The 13,043-nt window shown below is 40.4% G+C and overlaps 1 protein-coding gene across 10 annotated transcripts in view; it reads right to left on the bottom strand.

Annotated features, from left to right (window-relative positions):
• The window catches only part of LOC127007033 (uncharacterized), a 64,683-nt gene that overhangs the window by 21,518 nt on the left and 30,122 nt on the right, over window positions 1-13,043 (bottom strand). For 4 of the 10 annotated variants that reach the window (XM_050877524.1, XM_050877518.1, XM_050877522.1 and 1 more), the window contains 8 exons: window positions 12,715-12,947; window positions 11,921-12,049; window positions 11,627-11,804; window positions 10,845-11,081; window positions 9,836-10,089; window positions 9,505-9,642; window positions 8,808-8,994; window positions 3,711-4,738 (listed from right to left, as the gene is read on the bottom strand). The exons of 3 other annotated variants lie outside the window; for them this stretch is intronic. In XM_050877524.1, coding sequence (XP_050733481.1) covers window positions 4,433-4,738; window positions 8,808-8,994; window positions 9,505-9,642; window positions 9,836-10,089; window positions 10,845-11,081; window positions 11,627-11,804; window positions 11,921-12,049; window positions 12,715-12,947 — 1,662 coding nt within the window. In that variant the 3' untranslated portion in view covers window positions 3,711-4,432. Of the gene's footprint in view, window positions 1-1,351; window positions 1,430-3,710; window positions 4,739-8,807; window positions 8,995-9,504; window positions 9,643-9,835; window positions 10,090-10,844; window positions 11,082-11,626; window positions 11,805-11,920; window positions 12,050-12,714; window positions 12,948-13,043 lie in introns of those variants that run through there. 3 more of the 10 variants (XM_050877520.1, XM_050877528.1, XM_050877526.1) reach the window with 3 other exon arrangements.

Below are 13,043 nucleotides of genomic sequence, written 5' to 3'. Positions count from 1 at the left end.
GGTATTGGTGGCCGCAGGGACAGACTTTTGGGAAACAGATATTACTGAACGTGGGCACAACTTGAGACTTCTCCGCACGACTCGTGTCAGCGTCGGGGAGTGAGTGAGTGGAGGATGTTCGTGATGCTGGAGCACTACCAAGAGGTGACACTTGTTGCGTTGACCCCACATGACATGCGTGTACACCGCCGCTTTGCGATTGGCCTCTCGGTTATACATATTTGATTCCTGAACAAAAACAAATCTTGATCGAAATTTTATATTCCTTACACACAGAAAACTTTTTTGACATTAAGCATGCATTTGTGATCAGCTTAATCTAAAAGCTGATTACATAACTCTAAAAGGAATCCCTTATAATGATATTTGTTGTTATACAATATACCGTTATATAAATTCATAACTTGTGACTGGAACTCCTTAAATACGTTTTACGTTTTCGATAATTATTATAAAGCTTTTTTGTAATTTAGTTATTGTTATAAGTAGTTTATTGCCTATACAGGAAGGTTGTTCTTTTTATGCCCTAAATGGATTGACGTTATCAAAAGGAAAACAATGAACAAGGTCTGCATTGCTATATTCGTAAAGAAGGTTCATTGCAGTTTTTTTCATCTTTGGTTCTCAGCATTATTCAGTCACTGCCAGTCAGCTGCAACGATGTAATGACAGCTTCAAAAGGTGTTTGCGCACACATTCGAATGCATTAAAACTTCGTTTGAAATATTTCTTATTGTCACAGACAAGGAATATCCATGGGGAAATGCCTCGAAACAGCATTATAATTCATATATAGGTTCCGGTATTAAAGGAACACATTTTTAACAGTAATTTTACTATTCATCCAAATCAGTTCGTTCAGGTTCCCAACCCTATTTTTTAAGGTCAAGGAATATCAGGTCACTAGATTTTCTCGCAGACCACTCCATTTTTGGTAAATATGCAAATTAGGACCCGTGATTGTTTTAAAACGATTTTTTACTTTAATTTGTAACAATAATTCCTTATTACTCACTACTATTAGTTCGTCTAAGTTTCTAGTCCGTTGCTACAACGTGCTTTCCTATATTTTCAGGTATGATATTCATAATGATGGACAACGAAAACGGCATTTCCTGCTAGGACCCCCTTATGGATAGGAGGCATATAATATTCTTCGTCAGGGCAACAAAAAGTGTAGAAAAAAAAAAACGCTACTTGCCGCTCCCACAACAGAAGATAGTATTGAGCAGCAAAAAGAGAGGTCAATTTCAGGTGGAGAGGTGTTTTGATACACTCGAGAGGGGTTTCTCCCCCCTCGACTCCCCCTGTTAACCGAGGGGGGCTGCGCCACCCTGGACCACCCCCTTACCTTTACTGGACAGAAAGTTGCTCCTCACATCTATCACGCCTGTCCGCCATTTCTCCTCTATAAATACTCGTGATTGGCGACCCGGGCAGGGGAAGCCAAGAAACAGCTGACCGCGACGCCGATTATACTCGTCGCACATATGAAATCAACATAAAAGCCTCTCAAACCAACTACTTGACCTCCGGAATCTCTTATATTTAATACTCGATTTTCCTTAGACATTCGATCCCTTATAGCAAGAGAGAAGTTTCGTGCATTTATTGAGCAAGCGCACTGTCGCCATCAAAATGGCGATGGCCCACAGTGCGGCCATTGGTGGCTTTATTTACAAAATATATATTTTCGCCGTAAATAGAGCACAGAAACGCTTCATTTCAGGTAGACAGCATCATTGCAATAGCTGCTTTTACCCCACAATTTCCCTGGTCTTCATAGCCTCCCCACTACCAGGTGTTTTAATTTTGTTGAAAGGGAGAGGAATATCATGTTATTTTTTATCATCACTTGTAAACGCAATATATGATTGATGCGCCGGTAAAACTATAGTAGTACACCAGTATGTGATTCCTTGGAAATGTTATTATTGCCGTGGGAGCAATATTAGAGGCGCGTAGTGATTCTCCATATTTACCAATATAGCTTTTTGCAAAACTTCTGTTGTCCATCTTTTTATCAACCCAGCCTGTAAACAAAGTTATCGATATTAATAAGGAATTAAAATTTCTCGACAAACACAAACATTTTTCAGGTCAACAGGAGAATACATAACTCCTTCAGAAACTCACACCGTGGAAAACCAAGATGTACTGGTCCAGGTTGTTCTTGAAGGGACGAAAAGTTGCTCAAGTTGATAATGATAATAATAATAGCGGTACAAAGTATATAAAAAATGAAAAACGACTGGTCAAAGCAAGAAACTCCACATATAAAAAAATAAACTACCAATCGTCGGAGATTACAGAAACATTCGCTGCGTCCTTGAGTCTCTTACATCCACTTTAGTTTTCCCCTTAAAAGAAACAAAACGAAAACACAATGACTACTTTGTAGGCACACTAACACCCTTGTACCCATCACCATCCATCACGGAGACTGGAGGAAGTAAAAAAAAAATAAATAAATAAATACCTTCACACATCCACAGCCATTAACCCGCACCTACATTTACAATTCCACACATACGAAGCGAATCAATTGTGAAAAAAACTGACTTGGAATGTGGTAAAAATCCATGTTTCTCTTGTTGCTCCTGTTCAAGTTTGCTCAGAGGCAGACAGACAGGCAGACAGACAAACATCCTCACCCTTCAAAGGCTACAGGCACACTAGGTGGTAGGATATTCCCTGAACTCTTCTGGCGATTTGGATCAGAAAAGGGTACACGTTTCGCTAATAGATTAAATACTGAGTTCTCTTTCTTGCAGGTTATCGTACTTATTTCATCTTTAGATCCACTTCATTACATTTGCTTGTTCATCAATCATCAATTAATTCATCAATCTAACTATATCTGTATTTATTTCCAATCTATAATATTATTTAGCTTCTTCATTTGTCTTTCAGTTAAGGGAGCTCCGCACTGATCTGCACGATAATTTCTGAGATTTGACGAAAATTAGTTATGTGTTTCTAAAATATGATTGTGATGATGGCAATAGTCTCTCAAAGTTTCGTGGTAAAACCTGGTTTCTGAAGGGGTTTTTAATAGCAAAACAGATAGAAATATTGCGCCCGTAGGCAACCCTAATACATGACTTTAAATGGCGCGCTCAGCTTTGCCTCAAACTTTAAATACCTTATATCTCAAAACTTTTTTTTTGCCAATTAGAAGGACATAACTCTCTTATGCCTCAACCGATTTGAGTGATCTTTTGTTTTGTCAGAAAGGGGAAACCTTTCTCTATTTTTTATGTGGAATGAAATAAATATATTTAGTTTCACACATTTTTCATTATTCCTTTCTTCTCAAATTCACTTTTTTTTTTTTAGAGTACTTGCAAGTAAAATAATTTACGGAGAGATGCAGACTAGTAAGTGAATAAGGAATACACAATAAATGTTCTACAACAGTTACTCCTTAAAAGAGACAACGAGCAAACCCTTCTCAAAGAACGGCTCAGTCGTATCCTCATGTAAAGTGATGGTAAAGTGATCGTTTTGGTGTGGGCGGCCTAATTGTTCCCAAAGATGCATAGCACCTTGACTGAATGAGTCAATAGTAAACTAATATTTGATAGAACTAAGGAACTTGCATGCACGCACAAGACAAAAAAGTAAATCGTGCACACTTTATTTAAATTAATCACAATGTAGTATTATATACTAGTATTATGATAAACGATGAAGCCAATGAACTTGTAATACATTGAAGTACAATTGAAACAACAGATTATCATTATCATTAGGTTATCATGATTACTAAGCTACTAAAAAGAGAATAAAAAGCTCTCAGAAATATAGAAAAAGAAAATATTGTAAGCTAGAGCCTAATCCAGCCACAAAGTATGCACGCTGTACTTAAGAACTAAACCTAAATAAATGACATGTAGACGAAAAGGCAACAAAGGGAGTTACATAAGATTACAGTTGAGATACAGGCAAACTATGATAGCCGTCTGGTAAGAGAAACACAATAAAAAGTTCGGATTATGCAATATTCGTAATGGACACATACTAAACCATCAGAGCGTACAGCAAGAACATAATGAAGAAGAGATCAAGGAGCTTTCACTGGTCCAACACTTTTACAGTTGAACGAATGTCCCAGTAGACTTGGGACAACTCAGGGATACACGGAGAGCGGGACGCCTCATGCTGCACTTATATAGGATGTTTGGTAACAATTTACCTGACATCAAGCAGCCATATCAGGGTTTGGCACACGGATGACTGATTGACAAGGCTGAAGAACCATGATGGGAAAGTACCCAGCCATTAATCTTGTCCCCGAGGGTAATTACCGACGCTAGACAGAACGGCATGTGCACGAGGTCAACATTTTCAGAAGAACTATGTTAATGATACCCAAAGAAATATAATATCAGTAGTGGCTGGTTATTCTGCTGGTGTTTAAGCTTTCATTTTAACAGAAGAACATATGACGGGAGGTTGCAGGGCGCCGTAATGTATTTGTGGTGCGACCCAGATGACAGAATGAGGCGGCGTTTTCGCTGCAGAACACTGCGAGGGATAGTAAGGCACCTGCAAAGTAAAGGAATAACGGACCCTGCATGTGAACTAGACTAAGAGCCATGAGTATATTCCTGTTAGAAGCATCTTGCTCATTCAGAAACTCGTCGCTTCCATCTGCTTCTTTCCAAAGCCGTCGCTGGGTGTCAAACTGAGCTTTTTGTAAAACTTCTGTCGTCCATCTCTCTATCAGTCCGGCCTGAGAAGAAAGATACAATTATCTACAGATGCAAAGTTTTTATTGTAAACATAGTGTCCGTTTTTACATCGACAGAACAACTATAGTCTAACTATGGATCCCTCCCGTCAACGCCTGAATCACTAGCTGATTGGCTTGATGTATAACAGGACAAGTGACGTGTTTGACATCAACGCAACGAGGAAGACACCTACCGAAACGGGCGTAAGCCACTCCCGGTGAGGTGTATACGGGAGGTGAGGAGGGTGCTGCAGCCCACCAAAAACCCTTCCCGTGTCCTCACTTTCCGTTTCCCTATTGTCTCATCAACACTAGGGAGTAGTTCAGCATGCTCTCTAAAGACAGATTCTCTTACTTTACACACCTGCCTCGGGAGTCCCCGTCTTGGGGGGGGGGGACCACAAATGCCCCCAGAGCGGACTCCACTTTCGACCCTCGACCCAAGAGGTGTCTTGATACCTCTTCGAACTCTCCCTTCATTAACTTCTGTAACATTCGCGGTCTATGTTCTACTTTTCATTCTGTGGAGCACCACCTCTCCTCCTCTAAACCTCACCTTCTCTTCCTAACCGAAACACAGGTCTCGGAGGCTACTGACAGCAATCTCTGCTCTGTTCCCTCCTACTATCTCTATCTTAGATATCAATCCAAAGCTGGATGTTGCGTCTACGTACGCAAAGACATCACTTGCTCTCTTCAGAGTTTTCCACCATCTGGCTAAAACTTCATTGTCATTCTATTACTAAATACACCTGTGCTGCTTATCTCTCACGTAACTCTACTAACTATGTAAAGTTCTTTGACTACTTGAACTCTAAAGTGGAGCACATCTTGACTCACTCTCCCTTCGCTGAAATCTCCATCTTAGGAGATTTCAATGTTCACTACCAGCTTTGGCTTTCATTCTCTTTCACTGACCAGCCTGGAGAACTAGCTTACAACTTTGGTATCCTCAATGATCTAGAGCAGTTGGCTCAGCATCCTACACGTATTCCCGACCGTCTTAGAGACAGGCCCAACATACTAGACCTCTTCCTTACCTCTAACCCTTCTGCTTACTCTGTCAAACTGTTCTCTCCGTTGGGCTCCTCCGATCACAATCTTATTTCTGTATCCTGTCCTATCGCTCCTGTACATCCTCTGGACCCACCGAAGAGGCGATGCTTCTGGCATTTTGTTTCAGCTCGGTGGGACGACCTGAGGATGTACTTTTCCGATTTCCCGTGGAATGATTACTGCTTCCAGGAGAGAGACCCCTCTGTGTGTGCCCAGCGCATCACAGAGGTGATTGTCTCTGGAATGGGGGCACACATTCCACGTTCTTTCTCTACTCCTCATGCTAAAAAGGCTTGTTTTAATCACGGTCGTTCTCGTGTTATCAAAGATAGAGAGGCAGCTCACAAAAAAAGGTACCAGAGCCTTCGCACTCCTGCTAACCATGATCTTTACATTTCTGCCCAGAATCATGCCAAATCTATTCTTCGACTTACCAAAAGCTCCTTCATCCAAAGCATATGTCAAAACCTTGCTTTTTCTAATTCTTCCAGAGACTTCTGGCACCTAGCCAAAAATATCTCCTTCAATTTAACTTCTTCATCTTTCCCTCCTCTCCTTAACCCTGACGGCTGCAACGCCGTCTTATCTATCTCTAAGGTTGAAGTCTTAGCTCAAACTTTCTGTAAAAATTCCACTCTGGACGATTCTGGGCATATTCCTCTTACGCATCTTCCCTTTGACTCCTTGATTCCTGTTATTAAGATTCTTTAGAATGATGTTTTCTATGCCCTCTCTGGCCTCAACCATCAGAAGGCTTATGGATCTGATGGAGTGCCTCATATTGTCCTTAAAAACTATGCTTCCGTGTTGACACCCTGCCTGGTCAAACTCTTTCGCCTCAACCTGTCAACATCTATCTTTCTTTCCTGCTGGAAGTACGCCTCCATACAGCCTGTGCCTAAGAAGGGTAATCGTTTCAATCCCTCAAACTACAGTCCTATAGCTTTACTTTCTTGTCTATCTAAAGTTTTTGGATTAATCCTTAACCGGAAGTTTCTTAAGCATTTATCCCCTTCTGATCTTCCTTCTGATCGCCAGTATGGGTTCCGCAAGGAGCGTTCTGATGGTGATCTTCTTGCTTTCCTAACTGAGTTTTGGGCATCCTCTCCTAGCCGTTTCGATGAAACTTTTGCTGCTGCGCTAGATATATCAAAAGCCTTTGATACGGTCTGGCACAAATCTTTGCTTTCCAAACTCCCCTCCTTCGGTTTCTATCCTTCTATCTATACCTTTATCTTCAGTTTCCTCTCTGACCTGTCTATCACTGCTGTAGAAGACGGTCACTGTTCTTCCCATAAACCTATCAACAGTGATGTTCCACATAGCTCTGTCCTATCCCCCACACTCTTTTTCTGTTGTTCATTGATGATCTTTCCAAAACGAACTGCCCTATCCATTTATACGCCGATGACTCTACTCTACAGTATTCAACTTCTTTTGATAGAAGGCCAACTCTACAGGAACTATACGGTTCCAGGATGGAGGCTGCAGAACGCTTAACCTCAGACCTTACTATCATTTCCGATTGGGGCAAGAAGAACCTGGTGTCCTTCAACGCCTCAAAAACTCAATTTCTTCACCTATCAACTCGACACAACCTTCCAAATACCTATCCCATATTCTTCGACATCACTCAGCAGTCACCTTCTCCTGCACTGAACATCCTCGGTCTATCCTTAACTCAAAATCTCAACTGGAAACTCCATATCTCCTCTCTCACTAAATCAACTTCCTCGATGTTTGGCGTCCTGTATCCTCTCTACCAGTTCTTCTCCCCCGCACAAACAAATGCTGTCCATATACAGGGGCCTTGTCCGCCCTCGTATGGAGTATGCATCACATGTGTAGGGGTGCTTCACTCACACAGCTCTCTTGGACAGAGTAGAGTCAAAGGCTCTTCGTCTCATCACCTCCCCTTCTGATACTGACAGTCTTCTTCCACTTAAATTCCGCGCCATGTTGCCTCTCTTTCTATTTTCTATCAATATGTTCATGCTGACTGCTTTTCTGAACTTGATAACTGGATGCCTCCTCCCCTCCCGCGGCCCCACTGCACTTAACTTTCTATTCTAGATCATCCCTGTACTGTCCAAACCCCTTATGCAAGAGTTAACCAGCATCTTCACTCTTTCATCCCTTACACTGGTAAACTCTGGAACAGCCTTCCTTCGTTTTTATTTCCTCCTGGCTATGACTTGACCTCTTTCAAGAAGAGAGTATAAAGACGGCTCTCCACCCAAAATTGACCTCTCTTTTGGACACTCTTTACTTTTGTCTGCTGTGGGAGCGGCAAGTAGCGGGCTTTTTTTTTTTACACTTTTTGTTGCCCTTGAAGTTGTTTCTTTGTTGCGAAAAAAAAAAAATTCCCGGCAAGGTGAAATTGGAATCAAGGCCTCTGATCCTGTACAGCAACGGCGTCACATTGGTCAAGACTTCCCTAAGCATTACACTCCTGCTATGACCTGATTCACTGCAACCATAAAACATCCTGCACTGGACGACGCAGATACTCCAAAGCAGAACTCAGAAACACGACCCTGTGTGCATGTTCAGAGGACTTCAGAAAAAAAAGACAACTGAGGACTCACGCTGCTGCTTCGCTGATAAAACAGTCCAACACCAAAAAATATATTGCATTTTTTATCCATATTATCAGTCAAACTTCCTTCTCTAAATAAAATGAACATCAGAATGACTTTGACCTTGGCCTTTCATTCAAGGTCACCTAGCGAGCTATAGCCTAGAGATGCCTAGGCGTTTTTCAATAATTTCCCAAGATTATGTAAAATATAACAGCCATGACGCACACCTCTTATCCTAAAATGTTTCTCTGACCTAGAATTTGAAGGCAGCCAAAATCACAGGATTAGATTCTAAAGGTGGTTCCCTCTCTGAATGTGATCTCTTGGGCCTAAATATATAATGTATGAAAGTCAATGCTTTTATTACCTTCTGCACAGTTTGGATGAGATCTGCTTAATTAACGGCTGTACTAAGCCCTCTAGAAACTCACCCCGTGGAAAGCCAAGATGTAGTGGTCCAGGCTGGCCTTGAAGGGGGTGTTCGGGGTGAGGGGCCAGCCACAGTAGTCGGGCAGGATGTTTTCTCGCGCGACGTAAAGTGGTGTTGAGCCTCTCTTATTGGTGAACTTCTCAGTGACCATTGCTTTCATGCTTAGTCGTTCATACATAAAGGCTTTCCTGTAGAAGGAAGATCGGGCTTTACTGGGTATTAGGTGATGTCTGCACGTTTACAATAGAATTATTTATAGTGTGTGTGTGTGTGTGTGTGTGTGTGTGTGTACTAATCATCAGTCTGCATCCCTTTATTGCAGGGCATGGGCCTCTCCCAAAACTTTTACGCTCGTTTCTATCCTCATCCTTTAGTTTTAAGTTTGAATATAACACTCCATTTTAATTTCAACACATTATCTGATGAACTGCCTTCCCTTGGGTCTTATTATACTCAGTTATCCAACTGTTGTCCTCTCTCGTACATAAATATGCTATCTGACCATTCGTTATTTTAATTGCCTTCTCGACTTCTTGGTCAATGTTCACTTCTCTTTTCTACATGTCATGGCGGAGATGTCGCATTCGTTGAAACTTCGACTTCAGCAAGCGCGCGTAAGTATACCTCGGTGTGCATGCCAGACAGATACTATGAAATCGACCGGGAGGTTTTGGCACTAATTCCGATGATGGACTTACTTTTCTCGTATGGCTTGCTGCATTCCTGCTTGAGTGGTGGGTACATATTCGATTCTTTCACTCACTGATTTGTATATTTTTGAAGTAGACTTTTTAAAGCCCACGATAAAATGAGCAAAACCTGGTAGAATCATGACCCTGAAATACAAAGGAGACACATTTGGAAAATCTTGTATGTATCGAAGAATAGTGAATAAAATTGTTTAACTTTCCTGCTAAGTAAATCTAGTCATTGGAAAATGTCTTGCAGTTGACTACTGATGTAATGACTGCTGCTGATAATATAATGATGATGACTAAGCAAGGCGTATAGAAAAAAATAGGTAATTACTTCACCCCAGTGTCGACGAGTTCGGTGAGAGTTTCCGGGCGGGGAGGGTATTTAGGAGCTGTGAGGCTGGCGGTCAGGTTACTGCGGTAAACTGTTCCCACGATGAATGCAAAGATGAGCCACGCCGCCAACACCACCCGCGTCGGACTCCGCCGTGGCAACTCCCCATGAATAGCTTCGTCGAGGAGCGTCCCCACCACCTGCTTCACCACCAGCCACGCCCCGGCGCTCTTTCCCTCGCTCCTGGGGTTCATCTGGGATGCGGAAAATATATAACAACTCCTGTAGTTTAGAACGAGACACGCCCAAGGAGGATAAAGAACGCAAAGACATTCTGAAGGGTAAATCGTAGCATATCAAACATAGTGACAGGGCCATGTACACAGAACTATGATAAGCACGGGAGAGACGGATAGGGAAGGATTGTAAAAGGAAGAGTAAGAGTAGAAAGGTGCGGCAGTACGTGCACATGAAAGGAAAGGACATGCCAGTGAGATCCCTGGGAAGCAATAGTTGTAAAGCGGATACAGAGAGGCTTCAGATATTATTTATCTTATGTCCGAGGAAGCTGTCATGTGCTGTAAAGACACCAAAGAACGGTTCGAAGAGCACAGTGAAATGAGGACGTCAGAAGGAAAACGAAAGTAATGAAGGAATTGGGGATGTTGGTAGATGACGGGACTTCATAAACATTCTCAAATCTCTATCTGTATTATGTAACGTAAGTTGCTGACAAGACAAAATATGATGTAAAGGGAAAAAAAATGTGAACTGGGTACTTCTGAAGGTGATTTTATATATATATATATATATATATATATATATATATTTATATATATATATATATATATATATATATAGATAGATAGAGAGAGAGAGAGAGAGAGAGAGAGAGAGAGAGAGAGAGAGAGAGAGAGAGAGAGAGAGAGAGAGAGAGAGAGAGATATATATATATATATATATATATATATATATATATATATATATATATATGCATAAATATACCCACCAACAGAAAGACGATAAACACCAGAAGAACTGTTCCTGTGGTGGAGCCCCACACCGCGGGCTGCAGCGGGTGGTAGAGACTTTGCCAGCTGGGCTTGAGTGTGGGCTTGGCCATGAGGAAACCCATCGTTGCTCGTTCAATGAATATGGTAAAGTCATATCTTTCAATAAACTGCGGCAAAAAGGCCACTTTGATGGGTCTAATATAAGCTTGACGCTGAGATAGTCGCGGCATTACCTGTCACATAAACATTAGAATTTAATTACATAACTCCACTGAATTATCATCATATAAATATAGGTATGAATATTAGCTTGACGAATGATTAGACATATCATTTCCTGTCGTACATATATATATCTATATATATATATATATATATATATATATATATATATATATATATATATATATATATATATATATATATATATATATATATATATATATATATATATATATATATATATATATATATATATATATATATATATATATATATATATATATATATATATATATATATATATATATATATATATATATATATATATATATATATATATATATATATATATATATATATATATATATATATATATATATATATATATATATATATATATATATATATATATATATATATATATATATATATATATATATATATATATATATATATATATATATATATATATATATATATATATATATATATATATATATATATATATGATTGCATATTTTTTATGTATTGCAGTTATCATTTGTTTGAAACTTACATACTCCTGCCCTTTGAAAGGAAGAAAATTAATGGAGAAGTTCAGGGCTCCTGCGAGCTCTGCCAGAATAGTGTAGCCCCTTCCAGCGTAACGAGGCACTTGACTAGTTTTGTCTCTTGTTTCCGTGAAGTAGGGCTGCACAGGGAACCATGATACGTTGATGCTCATTCCATGAAAGCTAGAATTGAAAACATCTGTTTGAGTTTGGTTTTGATGGCAGAACAATTTACTCAGTTATGTGGTTTGAGGCGAGTCTTAAAAATAGATCAAGCTTACACGCATTTTTATCCTTACTTCTTATATTTTTCAAGGAAAGCAGTGTGTCTATTCACGTATGTCCATCCATGACGTATGCTCCAGCTGGCCACAAGGACCACCCGAGCCCCCTGGGGAGTGTAGGGCAGGTGCGCGTACAACTGGCACCTGTAGGACGAGGTAGTCTCGAGAGGACAAATTGACACTAAAGATTGTTATTGGAGTAGGATTCCTCTTAGATAGTGTGGGATAAGATGAGAATTTGACTTTTCGGCAGACTGAACTACATAACAAGGTTAATTTTCAGATATTTCATATTCTGAATTTTCGAAGAAGTTTCCAGTATCTTTGCATCAAAATGAAGTGCAGTTTTTAGACTCCCACTAAAGGCCGGAGCCTTTCCTCTTTGATGGAGGTTGGCCAACATCACGCCTGTGTCTGTGTCTCGTTATAAACCCATATCAGTTACTCAAACCTTATAATGAAGTCTTTTAGCATTTGGGTCCATTCGTTTTTCAAGTCTTATGAAAAAGTTTGGTTTGTTTCCATCTTGTCAATTTGCATACAGGAAATAAAATATCACAAGCGATACACTTCTGACCATTAATCAGACTAGTGCAGTTAGATTTTCTGCGGCATTTGATTGTGTCAACCATGTTAACCCCTTGTTTAAAATTAGCACCACAGGAATGTCTGTAATTTATTGCCTTATACATCGCAGAGAATGTATTCTTCCGGCTCAACTTAATACGACAGAAAAAAATAGATAAATAAGAGAAAATAAGAAAGAAAAAATCTCGGAAAATCATTTAGTTGGGAATATTTTCCTTTACCTTTCATCATCATACTCTGGTAACGAAATAAGGAACATGGTGTTCATCATAGAGAAAGTCCAGTAATCTTGCATCAACCAGCTAAGCTGTGTCTTGGCCAGCCTGGTGACCACCAACAGCCTCGTCTCCCACACCATCAGGCGGCCGCTGTCAGCCGCCTCCGCGAAGGCAGCCAGGAAGGCGGGATCATCGCTCACCACCACCACCGTCACGCACCAGGACAGCAGCCGCAGCTAGGGCCGTTCCAGAGGGCCCAAAAGGGATAGAAAATAGCATTCTTTGATGACGGCGCCCGGGTCATCAACACCAAGGTTAGGCAAACTGCTTAC

Source organism: Eriocheir sinensis, chromosome 34, assembly GCF_024679095.1.
Source record: "Eriocheir sinensis breed Jianghai 21 chromosome 34, ASM2467909v1, whole genome shotgun sequence".
Taxonomy (NCBI): Eukaryota; Metazoa; Arthropoda; class Malacostraca; order Decapoda; family Varunidae; genus Eriocheir; species Eriocheir sinensis.
This window is presented reverse-complemented; position numbering and strand designations above follow the sequence as displayed.